At 38.6% G+C, this 18,885-nt stretch overlaps 1 protein-coding gene across 3 annotated transcripts in view; it reads right to left on the minus strand.

Moving 5' to 3' along the window:
- Pcca (propionyl-CoA carboxylase subunit alpha) overlaps positions 1-18,885 on the minus strand; it is a 378,979-nt gene that overhangs the window by 220,364 nt on the left and 139,730 nt on the right. For all 3 annotated transcript variants that reach the window (XR_009381162.1, XM_059273166.1, XM_059273165.1), the window contains exons 10-12: positions 16,559-16,661; positions 10,222-10,316; positions 6,729-6,879 (exon numbers count right to left, since the gene is read on the minus strand). Coding sequence is in view for 2 of the 3 variants with exons in the window: in XM_059273166.1 (XP_059129149.1) it covers positions 6,729-6,879; positions 10,222-10,316; positions 16,559-16,661 (349 nt within the window). In the remaining variant the exon portion in view is untranslated. The remainder of the gene's footprint in view (positions 1-6,728; positions 6,880-10,221; positions 10,317-16,558; positions 16,662-18,885) is intronic.

An 18,885-nucleotide genomic window follows, 5' to 3' on the forward strand; every position in this document is an offset into this window, starting at 1 on the left:
TACACTGTTTAAAAAAAAATGTAAGGGGTTAAGAACATTTCCTGCTCTTGGAGTTCAATTCCCAGCACATCAAGTGGCTCACAACCACCTGTAACTTCAGCTCCAAGGGATTTCATGCCTTTGTCCTCTACAGGCACATGCATGTATACACACACACACACACACACACACACACACACACACACACACACACACTTTAAAATAATGAAAGTAAATTTATTAAAAAGAGAAGAAAAGTTTCTATCAAAACAAAAGAATATTTTAAAGCAGACATGGTGGCACATACATATAATCTCCCAGCATTCAGGAGGCAGGGGCAGGAGGATCACAGCAAGTGTGAAGGCATCTTGACCTGCAACAAGTTCCAGGCCTGCCAAGATTACATAAGCATAAAGGGGACATGCAAGAAAGGCCTCCTTAACATTGTGAGAAGTCCAAGATCTGTTCTTAATGACTCTGTCCTATTTACTATCAAGCACCCCTACATACAAACACATGCTAAGAAGGCAAAACTCATTTATTCTTACTAACTGGCAGGGTCACGGTCATGGCAAATAAATCCAAGAAAAGAAATGTGAATAAATATTAACTGGGAGTGAACTGTATCAAAGGGTGATGTTAAATAGCACAGGATTCAGTACTGTCAGAACTAACACAATGAAATTTTCTACCAATTTGACTCCCCACCTCCAGCTCTCCCAACCCCCAAAGCAATTCTGTAATGTTTGAGGTGATAGAATTTCCTGGCAAGCTATCCATGATAAAAGCAGACAGGCACTGAGGTATTGCAACGATTTCAACCAACTACAGAGAGGTGCCTGATGTAGAAGACTGTAAGGCAAGTTTTAAAAAACAATGGGCTAAAACAAGTGAGCCAGAAACAGATGAGGTAACAAAGAAAACCACAAGAGCCAGGTGTGGTAATACACACAGCTGGCTACTAGGGAGGCTAAGGCAAGAGTATCATTAGAGACCAGGAGTTCAAGGCCAGTCCAGAAAACATAGCAAGACCTTGTCTCAGGGAATAGGGGACACAGTTACAAATTGCCCTATAAAAGACACTGGCTGTTAATTTCATAGATGATAACATGTACTTGACCCAACAATCTTGTCTTTGTAGAACAAAACACAAATGTTCTCTCACCACAAATTTCTTTCCAGATTCCTTTGCAAGCAGCTGCTCTCACCATGGCATAATGAAGTCCCCATCTTAATAAAAAACATGATTTCCTAGCTCATTATCTAATTAGATTCACTTTATTAGAAAACTATTACTGTAATAAAAAATCAAATTCATATCCAAAAGGCAAAATTTTAAGGATATTCACACAAAGAGAATATGAGCTAAGAAATACAATTTCAAAAGGAGTATCCAACTACTGTCAATAATAAATGCTACAGATATTTAGGATACTGGCCTCAAAATACAGCTAAAAACATCACTTCTGCTGAAAATCAATCTGTTATTTGACAGGTAGATTTTTACTCTACTAGCCATTTTTTCATATTACTCTCAAAGATTAAGACTTTGGTGGTAACACTCATGGGACTAGTTAGTATTTGATGTGCATGCTCATCTGCCAAGTCCCTTGCAGCTGAGGCTCATGCTGATGTTCTCGGTGTCAGGGAGGCACTGCCATGTGTCATTTAGAAAGGAAAAGATAAGATGGTGGCAAGGCACAGGCTACACTTAGGGGACAAGACAGGCAGGGGTGAGTCAAGGCACACACTCACATGTATATAATGTACTTCTTAAAGCCATCAGCTTGGAACCTGTATTTATAGTTACTTGGGATTAGGTAACAGGAGAGGATGTTCTTAAGAGGCCAGGAAGAGGCAGTGTACGCCTTTAATCCCAGCACTGGGGAGGCAGAGGCAGTAGGATCTCTGTGAGTTCCAGGACAACCTGGTCTACAAAGCAAGTTCCAGGACAGCCAATGCCTTTACACAGAAACCCTGTCTCAAAAACAAAACAAAAAAACATCAAAGAGTAACACTACAGGAAAGAAGTATCAGCCAAAATCCAACAGACGAGCATGCAGGGATACAGGCACAGCATTGGTGCCATGTTTGTTGTACAGGCATGTGCACTCCAGGTGCACAGTAACACTAGGGTGTAGTTTCCTCCTTTAGTCGTAATGAGCAATTGAAAAATACAGCCATAAAGGTGAAAGATCATCACAAGAGAGGACATAGAGAAACCTCCTCCATGGGAAGGGGAGACCACGAAGGAGCACACCCTCAAGGGCAGAGTGATGTACAAGAGAATCAGCCCCTGGCTGGACTGCAGATGGGTTCAGTACCCCTCAGAAGCCCAAGAAGCTTCACTTTCTACTAGTTGCCCTTAGTGCCACAAAATACTATTACACATGAGCATGCAGCAAAAACAAAACAATGACAAATCTCTGTAAGAAAAGATCCATCATCTAAGACTTCAATGAACCACTAAAAAGAATTTACAAAAAAATAATAATAACCAATATACTGGGGCTAGAGAGATGACTCAGTAGTCAAGAGCACTGTTGCTGTCGCAGAGAACCTAGGTTCAGTTTCTAATACCTACATCATTGCTCACAACCATTGGTAACTCCAGTTGCAGGGGATCCAACAGCAGGCATGTACATAATGCACCTACCTAAATGCATGTACAACATTCATATACATAAAATTAAATAAATAAATATTTAAATAAGCAGCATGCAGTCAGAGATTTAAAAAAAAAAGGCATACAAGCCTCTACGCAGCACGTGAACAGCGTCAACAAGCAGAGTGCAGAGTCACAGGGTTTCAGAAATGGAAACTGTCACACATACATAAGACAACTAAGCTGACTGTGTTTAAAGAAAAAAACTGTTGAATAAGAGATGAGAAAAGAGAGTAAGCACTGAACTGCATTTTTAAAGAATCAAATCTTGATGTGTAAACAACAGAAACTATAAACTAGTGGGTGAATAATGCATTCAGTACAGCACAAGAAAACAAGAGCAGGCCAAGGGAGGCTATGTGCAAGATGACAATTATCAAAGAAAGGATATGTAATGAAATGACCTAAATTAAAAAATTCAGGAGGAAGAGATTAAGCCAGAAATAGCAATAGAGATTTTTCAAAAATTGTTGAGAGGCATTAAGCCACAGACTCAGGAAGTCCTATGAATTCCATGTACATATATATGTATACAAGCACTGAAGAAAAAGAAGAAAAAAATCAATTGTTTAAAATTTTTACTTTTAATTTTTTAAGCAGTATTAGCAAGATGGCCCAGCAGGTAAGAGTGTTTGCCATGTGTCTTAGTTAGGGTTTACTATTGCTGTGAGGAGACACCATGACCACAGTAACAATTATAAAAAACAAAAACAAACAAACAAAAAAAAAAAAAAAAACATTTAATTGAGGGGGCTCACTTACAGTTCAGAGGTTCAGTCCATCCTGGTGTGGAGCATGGTGGTGTGCAGGCAAGCTAGAGAAATAGCTGAGTGTCCTGTATGTTGCAGGCAACAGGATGTCGACTGAGACCCTGGGTGGTATCCTAAGCATAGGAAATCTCAAAGCCCCCCACAGTGACACACTTCCTCCAACAAAGCCACATCTCCTAATAGTGCCACTCCCTATGAGGTTATGGGGTTATGGGGGCCAATGACATTCAAAGTTCACACCTTGCAAGCCTGGTGACCTGAGTTTGATTCTGGCTCTTTGAAGTAATCTTCTGCCCACACATGCACCACAACATATGCAGCCCTCACACAAACACATCATGAATACACACAACACTAATAGATTTTTAAACATTTTAAGTAATTAAAAAAACAAATTCATAACTATTGTCAGAAGAAAGAAACTATCTACACACATAAGCAAAAACAGAATTTTGAAAGTCTCCCTAGAAATAGGCAGGTGTAACAATGAATTTGAGAGGGAGTTGGAGGAAGGAATGTGGAGGAATTAAAGGAAGAAACAGAAGGAAGAAATGACATAAAAAATTTAATTACTTATAATACACACGTGCACATGATATATACATATAGATTATGTATATATCATGTGTGTGTGAGAGAGAGAGATAGATACATATGCCACAAGCAAGTCTTTGAAAGAAATTTTCAGATACAAAGTAAGGAAAAAAAGATCTCTATGTGGGCGGAATGGAAGACGACTATGAAAACAACGGTAAGAGGCGCTACCTGGATGACAGTGGAGTGGCCTAATCATGCAGCCAGTGGGCCAGGCAAACACAAACGAGCTGACATCAGACTTGGATAAATCAAAGCTGTCTGTTGTGGGATAGTTTCTAACAAAAGCTTAGAGGTACACACAGCTCTCAAACCACAGTAGAAATAAAGTTAAATGCTAAGCATTGGAAATCCAAGAAGAGAAAAACTATGGGGGTAAGAAAAACAGAAACTTGAAACAGACTAAATTTAAGTCCAAATACATCAAAACAAGTCCAGCTATATGGAGCAGGGCCAGAAGTTCACTTGAGCCTGGAGTTCAAGGCCATTCTGTTTAAAAAAAAAAAAAAAAAAAAAAAAAAAAAAGGTGGTATAAATACCTAAGAGTTCATAATGTTGTCTAGGCCTAGACAAGATGATAGAATTTGCCTTTAAAAATTATAAACTGCATACGGAGATGCATGTAAAATGTATTCAGAGATAGATCAAGAGTGAAAGAATAAAGAAAGATAAATTGTGCAAAAAGAGCTGTTGAGAAAACCACCCTGAATTCTGACCATTAGCTCCCCTGTCACTAAGGAAGGACAGACAAACCCACCTCAAGCATACAAAACCACAAGGACTGGTTAAGCCCAAGCACAGAAAGTATCTTTCTTGCAATCACTCCTGTGTCACAGGAAGGAAGTGTCCAGTTCTGGGGACAGGTATGAACAGGAAGACAGCACACTGAAGCAAGTGACAGCTAAAGCTAAGCGTGGAAAAGCAGCGGAGAAAGTGCTTGGGCACCCCAGTGATCGATAAAGGGCCATCAGAGCAACAGAAACCTTCAAGCCCTACTCAGCTTCTGCCCAAAGGAACTCAACTGCTACACACACACACACACACACACACACACACACACACACACACACACACTAAAGGCCTAATGGAAGCAGAGTGGACTATGTAATGGCAGGCACAGTATGATTTACATTGTCGTCTCTATTACTAAAGGTGGCATTTCACAATCTAGGACACCCATCCATCCCAGTCTCATGAAACCACAACATATTTTCTGCTTCGGCAGACCAAATGTGTTTTACAAATAGTGCACCAAAGTGAACAGAATTCCCTCCAAATTCATGTCCATCCAGAATCTGTGAATATGACCTTATTTGGAAAGAGTCTTAGCAGATATAATCAAGTTAAGGTTATACTAGAGAGGAATGACCCCAAAATCTGATGGCTGTTATCCTTTTAAAAAGAGGGAACTTTGGACATGGGGATACTGAAGGAGAAAGCCAGGTGACAGCTGAGCCAGAGACTAGAGCTGTGCTGTCACAAACCAAAGAACAATGAGCTAACTGAAAACCACCTGACGCCAGATTCTTGCTCAGCTTCAAGATGGAACGGACTCTGCTGACAGCCTGACCTCAGACTCTGGTCCAGGTTATGATTTCACTAAGTGAGTAAAATGGGAAACAAATTAAGTATCTACAGAAGCTAAATAGATAAACTATAAACTGGCATTTTCTTCAAAGCAGGGAGTGTCATATGAAGTAACATGAAACTCCCTGTTTGAACTGCACAAACATCAAAGAATAAATACTGTATGACCCATTAACAAAAGATAAAAACAAAAAATAGCTAGTAAAACTAGTATGGCAACACAGGACAATGTTCAAGATTCCACCAGAATAGGAGACAGTCCAGTGATGGAGGAAGATGGAACGAAATGGGCAAAAAATGCTGGCATCTTGCACAACTAGACCCAGCTGGTGCTTACATGATTTTTGCTTCATAATAGTTCATTCAATACGCTTGTGTTCTGTCTACTTTTATACATGTGTTTTACCATTCAAGTAAAGAGGGGGAAAGGAAAGAAAATAAAGCCACATGTTATAGCACTGGTGACCTCTGAGATCATAGCTGAAACTCAAGAAGTCACAAATCAGGATGGCCACTGGATTTTTCCTAACTGGGGCAGAGGAGGCAGTTCCCTGGAAACATGGGTATCACTGCAATTTTAGGAGTTATTCCCAGAAGTTCACATTATATCCCCTTCTTCTACCTCTGGATGTTATAGCATCCAGCTTCTCTGACCAGCACACAAGTCCTGACAAGTATAGCTCATCCTAAAGAGATCAAGCAAACCAAAAGAGATCTCCCATATAAAGTATCAAGTATCAGGAATAATAACTGAGTAGGAGGCTAAACATGAGCCTTTAAGTTTACAGAGTGAGGGGCTGGAGGACTCAGATTTGATTTTTCAGCACCCACATGGCAGCTCACAACCATCTGTAACTCCAGTCCCAGGGAATCTGACTCCCTCTCCTGGCCTCTCAGGGCACTGCATGCATGTGGTACACATACACACATACAGGCAAACACCCACACACATAAATTTTTTTCAATTAAGTCGGTGGGCTGCTTAATCTCCTTAGCAGGTGTCTCAGCACAAGTATGGAAAGAAAATATTTAAGTTTATGGCACTGATTTTTAAATTTTATTACAAAACGAAACAAGAAAAAGAATGAGGAGGGGCACAGAACATGGAGAGAAAGAAAAACAGGTGTTGTTACCTGGAGTCTTGTGTTCATTTCCAAGAAGTAAAAATTCTTCTGGGAGTCCACGAGAAATTCCACAGTTCCAGCAGAGGAATACTGCACAGCTTTAGCCAAAGCCACAGCCTGTTCTCCCATTGCTCGGCGAGTCTCATGATCCAGAAAAATGCTACAAATAGACAAAGCACTTGGAGCAAAGCCTCCAGTAATCTTTTATGGGCTTACATAAAACTGCTACATAGATCCTTTTGTACCAGTTTAGGAGCTGATCGTGTTTCATAGCACACATTGTATCATGCTTCACCAATCCAACATCAAAATTTTATGGAACATTTCATCCTTTCACATTTCCCTACAACTTCATTTCTAAAATGAACTAACTAACCTTTACCTAGTAAAACTGAACATATATACTAGGAGTTGCTTCAAGCTAAAAAATGGAAATAACTTTGGAAATGGACATATACTATCTTCATTCTTCATAGATTCTATATGTGCAAACTTGCCTACTTACGATAACTTATGTACCCTTAAAAATACATATGTGTAGCACCTTTATGCACACATGAACAAGCAGAGAGAAGAAAACTGTCAAAAGCTGAGGATGAACAAATTGCTCTGTCTTCCTATTCTAGGGCTTATATTTAACCACTGTCATCCCCAAGGAGAGAGAGAAAGAGAAAGGGGGCGATTCACTGCTTGAGAGATCTTTGACTTTCATGCTTAAGTGCTATTGGGCTCCTAAGAGCATGATGGCCATGAAATGTCTCATGGAGGAAGCCTACATGTGAGGTAAGCCTAGAAAGAAATACATTACAGTCTTGCACTACTGTTAATTAAGGTGCTCTTCAACCTGAACATACAGAAAGCAAGGTTCTACACTGACCAAGTATGTAAGTCATATTTGCATGTTATGTGAAAATGCTATGGCCTGAGGCTCAAGGAGCCCAAACATGTATTTTCCCTAGGAAAAAACAGCTTGGTATTTGCTAATTCAGTGTCCACAATACCTTTCTGCATCGAATAAACCTCTAATACCTGTCATTCTCCACAGGCAGTTCAAGCTAAAATGTTTTCAACAAACATTGTAAATGCTTGTTTAAAAATTGTTTAAATGAAGATATAGATATACGTGTGTGTGTGTGTGTGTGTGTGTGTGTGTGTGTGTGTATGTGTGTTTGATAGAGAGAGAGAGAGAATGTCAAATAACCAGTACTTTTAGATTCTGGTTCCACACAAGAGATCAACATTAACTACATTTCTATTTGCAGGTTGATGCAATCCTTCAATAATATCTGTCAGACATGCTGGATAATATTCATGATGGGATGGGATGCTGAACTTGTATGTGCCTTCCTTTGGTACATAATCATTTATAAAGAGCCACACTTGGCTTAACTATGTTACACACCCACTTTCCTACCCGACTCACTGGTTTTTGTTTGTCTGGGGAATTTGGGGTTGTTTGTTTAAGTAAAGTTGAAGCTAGGGACTGCTTCATCAGAAGAAACTCCCATCTCTTTATGCTTGCAACTAATTTTTTGTAACACAAGAACTCCTTATAGCCTGTCAGTGTTTAATTAGTATTCAGTCAGTATTCAAAATTTCCGACTACCTCATAAATATCATTATAAAGACTAGTTTTCTTTGAATCAAGATACAAATAAGGTCTAGAGTGCATTTGGCTGATTTTTTTTTTAACATTTCAAGATGCTTTTAATCTGTCATCCCATCCCTTGTTTTTCAGCCAAAGACTTGGGCACTTTGCTGTCTCATTCCTTAAGTTGAGGGCTGAGCTGCATGCAACCCTGTGGTGTCTTTTAACACTAGTATTATATTTCAATTCCATATAAACTGACAGAGTAAAGCCTTCAATAGTCATATGGATTGCCATAGGGACAGAGCTTACCTGATTAGTAAATGGAAAGTGTACTCTATTCTCCCCTGAGGGTGATATTGGGATTACTTGGTGGCTTCAGGTATTAAGGTCTTTCTTATTATAAATATAGTTCTGCAGTGCCCTAATAAATAAAGGCATAGAGAAATCTGGAAAACAACCACCAATAACACTACTCAATTTTGCCCTTTCTGGTCTTATCCTTTCCTATACCATAAACCTTGCCTAGTAGCAGCACAGTTTCTATGTACTCAATTGGCAATGCAGTCACAGGACAGAGAATCAAGGGAGGTGATGTAGACACCCCCCAACACTAAATGACAGCAATGTCAAAGGATTAACATACCATGTTTTGTTTTGTTTTTTGTTTTTTTGATGTCTCGAAACAGGGTTTCTCTGTGTAGTTTTGGTGCCTGTCCTAGATCTCACTCTGTAGACCAGGCTAGCCTCGAACTCACAGATATCCGCCTGCCTCTGCCTCCCAAGTGCTGGGATTAAAGGCGTGCACCACCACCGCCCAGCTAACATACCATATTTTAAGACCACCATACTACCCCGTATTTTTAACTAATGTATCTAAAATAGGTATTAATTTTACATTGTGATTTAAAATTGACCCATAGTCATATATACTCTTTTGAGATACTATACACACTCTATCAAGGCATGTTGGCTTTGCACATTAAAGTTACAATTAGATACATATTTTAGTGCTTGGCAATTCAAAACAACTACATACATTCAACTGGGTATTGTTTTTTAGTTTTGGAGGGGTTGCCTAATTTTGATTTGTGGGACAAGGTCTTGCAATGTACCCTTTGGTGGTCCTGGTACTCACTACATAGCACAGGCTGCCTTGAATTCCCGGTGAACTTCCTGCTTCCGCCTCTGAGATGCTAAGGTTATAAGCATGCTTCACCATGCCCAGCTTCAATTGGGAATATTTTTCATTTTCTTTTTGGTTTTATTTAGACAAAGGTCTCACTATGTAGCTCTAGGTGGCCTACAACTCTTTATGTAGACCAGGCTGACCTCAAATTCAGAGATCCACCTGCCTCTGCCTCCCAGGTACTGCCACCATATTCAATGTTAACTGGGGATTTTAAGAAAAAGGAAAATACCAGGATATACACAAATACAACCTAGTATTAACTGAAAAATGAAGGTCGGTGAAACAGCCTCACAAAACCTACTGCAGCTGCCAGGAGCCACCAGAGGAGCTCTGGAGAGTCAAGGGATTTTCAAGAACTGTGTCTAGAAGTACTTCTGCAGCAGGGAGACAGGTCCAACCTTATTAATGTGTCTTTCACATGAGAAGCACATCTATTCCAGGTATCCCAGGGACACTGGCAGGTTCTGCACAACCCCAAAGCCTAAACAAGCCACAGTTGCTATCTATCCAACTCTCTCTTCTAACAAAAACCTACTTCTTTTTCAAGTGTTTTCTCATTCTTATGGACTGAAGTACTGAGGGAAATTAGGTAACAGATTACAAATCATTAATATAGAAATAGCCATTAAAGTTTATATTAAGGTAATTTTAGCAAATAAAAAAAAATGTAATCCAGAAAATCCTTAAAAGCATTATGGATGCTCTTAGGAGGTGACTCTTACCTTGGTGCTTCCTCTACCACCTTCTGGTTTCTTCTCTGGATCGAGCATTCCCTCTCATTGAGCCACAGAGCATTGCCGTGTTTATCACCTAAAACCTGAGAGTGGTAACACTTGAGAAATCCCCAGAGAGGGTATACCTGTTAATGCTTCCCCATATAACTTCTCTTGATTTTTAATATCAAGACCTCAGAGAATACACATAGCTCTCAAAACACACATTAGGTTGATATTAACAGAAGAAAAGTATATTTACAATTTTAGAATAAATAAAATATCACAAGCAAAAATATCTGAGGAGAAAGATTCTCATGTTGCATTTCAAGCACACAGACGGCATATGAGTATCATTTAATAATGGCTAAAAGGTCGGAAGCCACTGTGAAAGCAAGGAAATATCAGTGCTGCCAGGGCCATGCCTTCTGGTCACCAATGGAGCGGTGACACCATCACTACCCAAGCCGGTCTGCTGTTCTTATCAAATGTCTGTTAGTCAGGGAGTGGAAGTTTATGAATCTATCGCCAATACATTGTTGTTTGTATATGGATAACTTTACCCTGGCTTATTTTGTTAGAGAAAACTAAAAAAAATGGCTGGGAGCTAGTCCACAATACACCATGATGCTCTCCATTTGTGATAAGAAGAAATGAACTGGGGCTACTGGAGAAAACACGACACTCAGCTGGAGATGAATCATTCAGAGTTGTTCAAATATTTCTGAACACATGTTTTAGGTTCACAGACTTGTTTTAAGAGCTCTGAGTCACTAGTTTTAGCACCAAGCAGCTATCTATCCAGCCTCACTGCAAGGCATTCTGTTATTCTGTTTCTCCATGCATTCCAGAGAGCCAATAGAAGTAGCATCTTAATGTTTTACATGGCTAGTGAAAAAAATCATACTTACAACAGGCATAGTTAGCTATAAAATAAGTAGCAAATATACGGCTGAAACATTTTCTGGGAATAAAGCCTTTCTTAACTCAAAAATCATTTCAAGTAATAAAGGAAAATTTTAGAGTTATCAGATGCCAGTAGATTGGCATTTTACTTCTAAGACTCCAAGGTAGCTGCATGAGGTACATCTAAAAATATTTTAATCCCTCAAAATAACTCTCAATCTCTTTATTTAAACTCTAGTTGGCAAGGAAGTAAAAGCACATTTAGTCTCCAAGAAATAAAGTCAAAATAACTAAGAATCTGAAAAAGCACTTGAAACTGTTAAAAAAAAAAAAAAGACTCAAATACAGAATCAAGTGTTTGTTTTCTCTAATTCTATATAGTCTCCTTGATTGCTCTAAAAAGTGTAAGGAATTTGGCACACAAGTGGTGCACACAGACATATGTGCTGGCAAAATATCCATACATACAAAGTCAAAATTAAAAGCTCGGGGAATTTATCAAGCATTTTTAAAAAACACGTAATGATATACACTGGGAAACATGAATAAAACACACTTATAAGGGAAAGATGATTCTTATCCTTGAAAGTTATTTTATTTTGACTATAACCCTTTATAGATACATGTGCTGAATGGGATAGAGCCACACCACTAGTTCCTCAAGAGGCTTCATGATAATGCATGCCCTTGAGGATCCCTGAACCCAGCCTGGGGAATGATAGTGGTTCTCTAGTTAAGAATCATGGCCATGAGGATATAAAACAGAGCAGAGTTATTTACATTGCCAGTGTACACCTGAGAAAGGACACAGGATAGAACAGCTGATATGATATGAAAATTAACAGGTGATTGACATGCACAGATATACTTCCTAGACTGTGGGGAGGCATTCAAGAAATGGATAACATCATCTAAGGGCAGAACACAGAGTTCCAGGAGACAGGGTAAAAATGGACTTCATTTCTGTGAACTACGCTTATTACATGACACTGTCCTGTGAGTCAAACTACTGTATGTCTGCAGGAAACTGTCACTACAGCTGTGCTTGTTCACTGCTGACGTTCCCGCATAGAACGAGGGGCTAGAGAGGGTCACTGAACCCTCACCTGACATTCCAGCCATCCTTCCCAGCCACTTGTATATAACTCTGCCCTAATTACCTGTGGCTTTGGGTCTTGGGAGGGTCTAGAGTGTACAGGCTGGAAAAGACAAAAAAGAAGGGGGCCCCATCTGCACCGTCATGGGAAAGCCATCATTCATGCTAGATGCAGACCTTGCAATGTGGCCACTTTAGGGTCACCCACACTTCTGCCCATAACCCCTCACTCATGCTCTATAAGTAAACCTAATAAATTCACTGGTTTCCCAGGGGAATCTCTGGCTTGTCACTGGGTCTTTGTGAGGCAGGGTGAACAGATACTGCTTGGTCCCCACTGGAGATAGAATTGTTGAAACAACCCTATATACATAAACTATCTAATACAAATAAGCTCATGAAAATTGGAAAGTGAATAGTTTTTAAAAACCTAAGACAGATCAGATGGGGGAAACATCTGGGTTACCCATTTAAGCTAAGAGGGGATAGACTTACTTATGAAGAACATAACCCAGATGGGTAGGTCAAAAGTAATTAAACTAAAAGACTAATGTAGAAGTATAACAACTTAACTAACAAAATTTGTTGGATATTGATGAAATATTAATGAAAGACAAAGGCCTAGCTGTTTGAACAGCAAAAGGCTGAGACCTCATCTCCACCCTCAAGGAGCCATGGTCTCTCAGGAAACAGGGGCATCTCGAGATCAAGTGGTGTAAGTGGGCTCCTAGCAGCTGAACAGTGTTTTCCACCTCTGCATCTGAGATGGTTTCTCACTCAGCATAAGATCTAAAGCCATAAATTTTTAAAAGGATTTTGAAAAGATACCTGGTTTAAGACCAATGCACACAAATAACCTGTTTCTATTACATGAGCAACAAATAAATGGCAAATCAAACTTATAAAGTGGCTAACACAGCAAAGCATCGAATGAACAAATGTCTAGGGGAAAAGACTAATGAAAGACACATAAAACCTTCAGGCTTAGAACTACAAAACACTGCTGGAGAGGACTACCAAAGACACATATGTAAACTATGAGCTATTCTAGGTTGGTGGATTAACTAGAAAAGTCAATCTAGAATCAATACAACCCAAATCCAAATCTCCACAATTGTGTGTTAGGGAGGAATTAGGTTAATGGGTAAAATCTAAAATTTACATGGAGACTTAAGGAACTTAAAAAGCCTAAGCTCATATGGAAATATAGGATATAGATATGATAGGATAAAAGGGTGGATTATTGAACCTACTTTTAAAGAGTAACTTGTTTAAAATGTTTTACATTGCTATGAATTTTAGTTTATTGATACAAATTTAGAGTTGATTTTATTCTACTATATATATTTTTATATATATATATAAATATATATATTTATATATATTTATATATATATTCTACTATATATATCTACTTTATATATATAGAAATATATATATATTTCTACTCTTGATTAAGGTATTATGTTTATGTAACTCATTTAGATTGTAATGGATAATTAAGAAATACAGATTAATAATTAGGCTTCTATGAAAGTCAAACTTACAGTCATGTTAAGTTTTCTAGGTACACATAGATATAATTCAAGTAGGTAGATAGTCTCCAAACACTCCAAACACTACAGAATATGGCATTTAAAATGTTTTAAAAATTTAGACTTTCTAGACAATGAGACATGTCTGCTCCTGGCAGCACCGATTTACTTTAGAGAGGAGGATTGGCATCAAAGACACTCTATATGGAGTTTATCTTCTTCTTGGCAAAAATAGCCATTTGGGCAAGAAACTGTTCTTGCCTGGACTGCTTGATCAACTGGACATGCAGGACCCATAGGAAGGTGACCACTGAACTTTGCTTGGCAAAATGGTCCTTCAGGTTCCTGCTTCACAGAGGAAACTGCCAGACATTCTACAGGACACAGAGAGAAATGACTGAGAGACTCTAGGCCTGTGGGCTGAAGACAGATGCCCCAGCTTTACAGAGGAACTTTGAATAACTGTCCAGGCTGCCAGCTGTCTCTGTCTCTGTCTACTCTCGCAAGACTCCCAAAAGTTGCTTGCATCCTTCTCCCATTTCTCAGGTAATATTACCTCCTTCTGAGGTCTTTGATGTAGTTGAAGACTAGATAGTTGTAATTTCCTTAGTCATGATAAAAGATAAGTTAGATATGAAATCTTAGACTTACAAATATAGGATAGATAGAATATCTTCTTTAATTTTTGCCAAATACAAATAGACTAGATATTATAAATAGACTAGATATTGTAACTGTAATTTTTGCTTGATAATTGTTCTGTTATATGTAATTTTACTATGTTAAAGTTAAAATCTTCCCTTTTGAAAAAAAGAAAAGGGGAAGTGCTGGGGATGCTGTGAATGTGTTGCTCTGATTAATTGATAAATAAGATGCTGATTGACCAGTAGCCAGGCAGGAAGTATAGTGTAGGCAGGATAAGGAGAGAGGAGAATTCTGGGAGGTAGAAGGCTGAGTCAGGAGACGCTGCCAGCAACCACCACAAGAAGCGAGATGTAAAGTAGCGGTAAGCCATGAGCCACATGGCAACTTACAGATTAATAGAAATGGGTTAATTTAAGATATAAGAACTACATAGCAAAAAGCCTGCCACAGCCATACAGTTTATAAGTAATATAAGCTTCTGAGTGATTATTTTATAAGTGGGCTGTGAGACTATGGGGGCTTGGCAGAGCCCGGAGAGAAACTTTCAAGTTACTCTAAGCTTTTAGTTTGGGAGGAAAAAAACCAATTTAGAGCATTAACAGTACCATATTCCATACCACATACTCACACTCTCTCTCTCTCTCTCTCTCTCTCTCTCTCTCTCTCTCTCTCTCTCTCTCTCTCCCTCTTTCTCTCTCTCTGTCTCTGTCTCTCGCTCTGTCTCTGTCTCTCCCCCCCTTCCTCCCTCCCTCCCTCTCCCTCCCCCTCCCCCTCTCCCTGTGTTATATGTTTACATGTGTATGTGTACATATGTTTGCAGGTGCAAACACACAAACATGTGAAGGACAGAGGTGGAAATCAGGTGTTTTCCTCTTATCACTTTCCATCTCATTTTGAGACAGGATCTGTAACTGAGCCCACAGCTCAACAACTCAGGTGGCTGGCCACTGGACCCTAGGGAGCCTCTTGTTTCTGCTTCCTCAGCACTGGGATTACAGACATGCCTGGTCTTTTATGTGGAGTCTGGAAACTGAGCTCAACCAACTAAGCCATCTCCCCAGTTATTTTATAAAACAAAAATAATTAAGACAATGAACCCGTCTCACTAATTTACAACAAATGGCTGTCACAATATATAGTATCATTTACTAGAAAAAACCAGACAGCCAAATGGGAAAGCATCTACTCTCACACTCATACCAAACAATATTCATTTAAGCACAGTCACAGACCAACACACCATTCCTAAAACAACAAGTCCCAGTGCTCTGATGGTCTGGCAAGAGGATTGCATACTTAAGATTACCCTGGGCTACACAGAAAAGTCCTGTACGTGTAAGCAGGACTTCAGAAAAGTTGAGAACTCTGCTGCTTAAAGAGAATAACATGAACAGGAAAATTGTAGAGAAGGAATGAGATGAAAAGGAAGATTCCTTTTATTTTATTTATTTATATTTATATTTATATATATATACATATATATATATATTACTGTAGCTTATATGTACAAATATATTACTATATGTATGTGATGGTTTGAAAAAAAATGGCTCCCAAAGGAGGTGGCACTATTAAGAGGTGTGGCTTTGTAGAGTAGGTGTGGTCTTGTTGGAGGAAGTATGTCACTGTGGAAGCAGTCTTTGAGGTCTCATACATGGTCAAGATACCACCCAGTATCTCAGACCACTTCCTGTTGCCTGCAAGATGTAAGACTCTCAACTATTTCTCAAGCACCATGTCTGCCTGCATGCCACCTGCCATGATGATAATGCCTTGCCCTAGGCCAAAGCAGATTATTTATTAACCAATGGGAACAACATATATTCACAGCATACAGAAAGACATCCCCCAGCAAGCCACCCTAATAAAATGCTTTCCTTATAAGAGTTGTCATGATCATGGTTTCTCTTCACAGCAATAGAAACCGTAAGACAATGCAGTAATAGCATATATTATTATTCCTTTTAAAAATTGCCTCCAATGATCCAGTCCTGGAAGAGATTGGATGATTCCATAGTAGAATGTATTTAGCCTATTCACTCACTTTAGACTGCTGTGTTTTGGGGGTGGGTTTCTCTATCATTTCAATCCAGACCACAACCATCCTAGCATCCTAGCATAGTCTCAGTCTCAACCACTAGAAGGTATCTTGAACAGTACTAACCTGGATTTCTATATGACGAGGGTTATCAATAAATTTTTCTATCAGTAGTCTATCATCACCAAAACTAGAAGCAGCTTCCTGGGATGAAAATCTAAAACCATCCCTGTGGAACAAAAAGGACAATTAGACTAGCAAATAAAAGATAGAATTCCCCATAGAAAACAGTATTTGCTTCATCTTAATTCAGAACAAACTTGGAACAGACTCAGTGGACATACAGAAATCTAAACTAACCTGAGCAGCAACTTCTACTTACAGCTCTGTGACCTTGGGCTCCTTATTTAAGGTTCTAGTCATCACTAATTTTCCATGAAAACAAGACTATGATTCTTGTTTCACCAACCATTAAACACACTAGCAATGTTGGAGATACAGACTGCTCAGCAATTAAGGGCACCAGTTACTCCTCACAAGGACCCAGGTTCCATTCTCACCACCTACATAGCAGCTCACAACTCCAGTCCCAAGGGATCTGATATCCTCTTCTGCCTTCCACAGGCACTGCATGAATGTAAGGAATAGACATGCATGCAGGCAAAACATCCATACACATAAAATAAAAGTAACTTTTTTAATATACTAGCAAAACAGTATATTTGGCTTAGAAATTAGAAGACACACACAAGAGTGGAAAGGGCCTGGCTAGTTATACAATTACGGGAGCAAAAGTGAATTGCAGCTCTGAGGTGTGTCCAGGGCCGGAAACAGAGCTGTCTCCCCAACACCACACAGATCACTAGAGCTGCATCTTCTTTAAAATGGCTTAAAATATTTAAACAGAAAAGGACAAGTTTTGAGGGGGAAAAAGTATAGATTTAATTATTGCTTCCTATTTGATTCCTAAACTAATTTAAATCATTATTACATCATTAAAATAAGTTTACTAGATACATATAAAATGGGGCTATTTGGCCATTTCATTAACACTCAAACTTAACTCAAACTCAGGACAGGCATGTTGGTGCACACCTTTAATCATCGCCCTCAGGAGGCAGAGGCAGGTACATCTCTGTAAGTTCAAGGCTAGCCTGGCCTACAAAGTGAATTCTGGGCTAAGCAGAGCAACATAGTTAGACCCTATAAATAAATAAATAAATAAATAAATAAATAAATAAATAAATAAATAAATAAATAAATAAATAATGGACAGATGAATGAATGAATGAATGGACAAACAAATGAATGAATAAATAGATAAATAAATAAATGAGTAAATAAATAAATAGATAAATAGGTAGATAGATAAATAAATAAAAAGCTAACTCAAATTTTGGATTCAATGATATAGCTCAACTGGTAAGGGTACTTGTCACCAAGCCCAATAACCTGAGTTTGATCTCTAGTACTCAGAGGGCAGATTCCCACAAGTTGTCACCTAACCTCCACACATGCACCATAGCACGTGCACACTCTTAGGCACACACATTCACACACACAAAAGTGAATAAAATAAGTAAATGTAAACAATTTCAAAGGAAAAAACACTTCAAAATTGTCTAAAAGTAACTGAAAATTTTTGTTCATTCACTTACATATTTGAAACATAAAATGTAATTACCTTTACTTCTAACTAAGTCTGTCTTCATATTCAATACTTGTATTGAACATAAAACATTAAAGCCTCTAGTGTACAAACAGTGCATCTGGCAATGTTAAACATAATTTATCTGATGTGCTAGTGTCTGCACTTGAAGTGCACAGTACAGAAGGGATCTAGCAAACATATTTCCAAACCTGGGGGAAATCTCCCATTTCTGCTCCCTGAGAAAAAAGGTCTTACTTAGGTTTTCTTAGTCTTCCACTGTATCTTTGATTTAGGAAAATTGTGTTCAGACTTGGGCAGACTACAAACTTCAAAGAAACTGGAAGTACAATGAATTGTTGTTTTTAGTACCATATAACCAAAGTTTTATTAGATGGGATAGATATTATAATTCATAAAGAGAATAATATAGTACTTTACAGTTTGCCTCTAATGTAACGACAAAAATCTTTCATTTTGCTTTTAAGAACATCAAAAGTAAAATATCAAAGTCATCAAAATAAAATACAAAGTTTGAAAACATCACAGGTATATTTTGGAAGTAAAGGAAAGTTGTGTTAAGAGCATCCTCCAGGCTGAGCACATTGCTCAGAGCAGAAGCTTGGCGCATGCCAAGTTCTGAGTTCTACACCAGCAACCAAACACAAACCTGTTACTTTCATTTGTTAATTCAAAAATAATTATCACTCACCAAGCAAGGTACCCAGTACATATTTTTGTACTTGCATCCAAAGAATAAAAATATTTGCAGATTGTGCAAAAAGAAGTCTCTTCTTCAAGATGG

The sequence above is a fragment of the Peromyscus eremicus genome, chromosome 9, assembly GCF_949786415.1.
Source record: "Peromyscus eremicus chromosome 9, PerEre_H2_v1, whole genome shotgun sequence".
Taxonomy (NCBI): Eukaryota; Metazoa; Chordata; class Mammalia; order Rodentia; family Cricetidae; genus Peromyscus; species Peromyscus eremicus.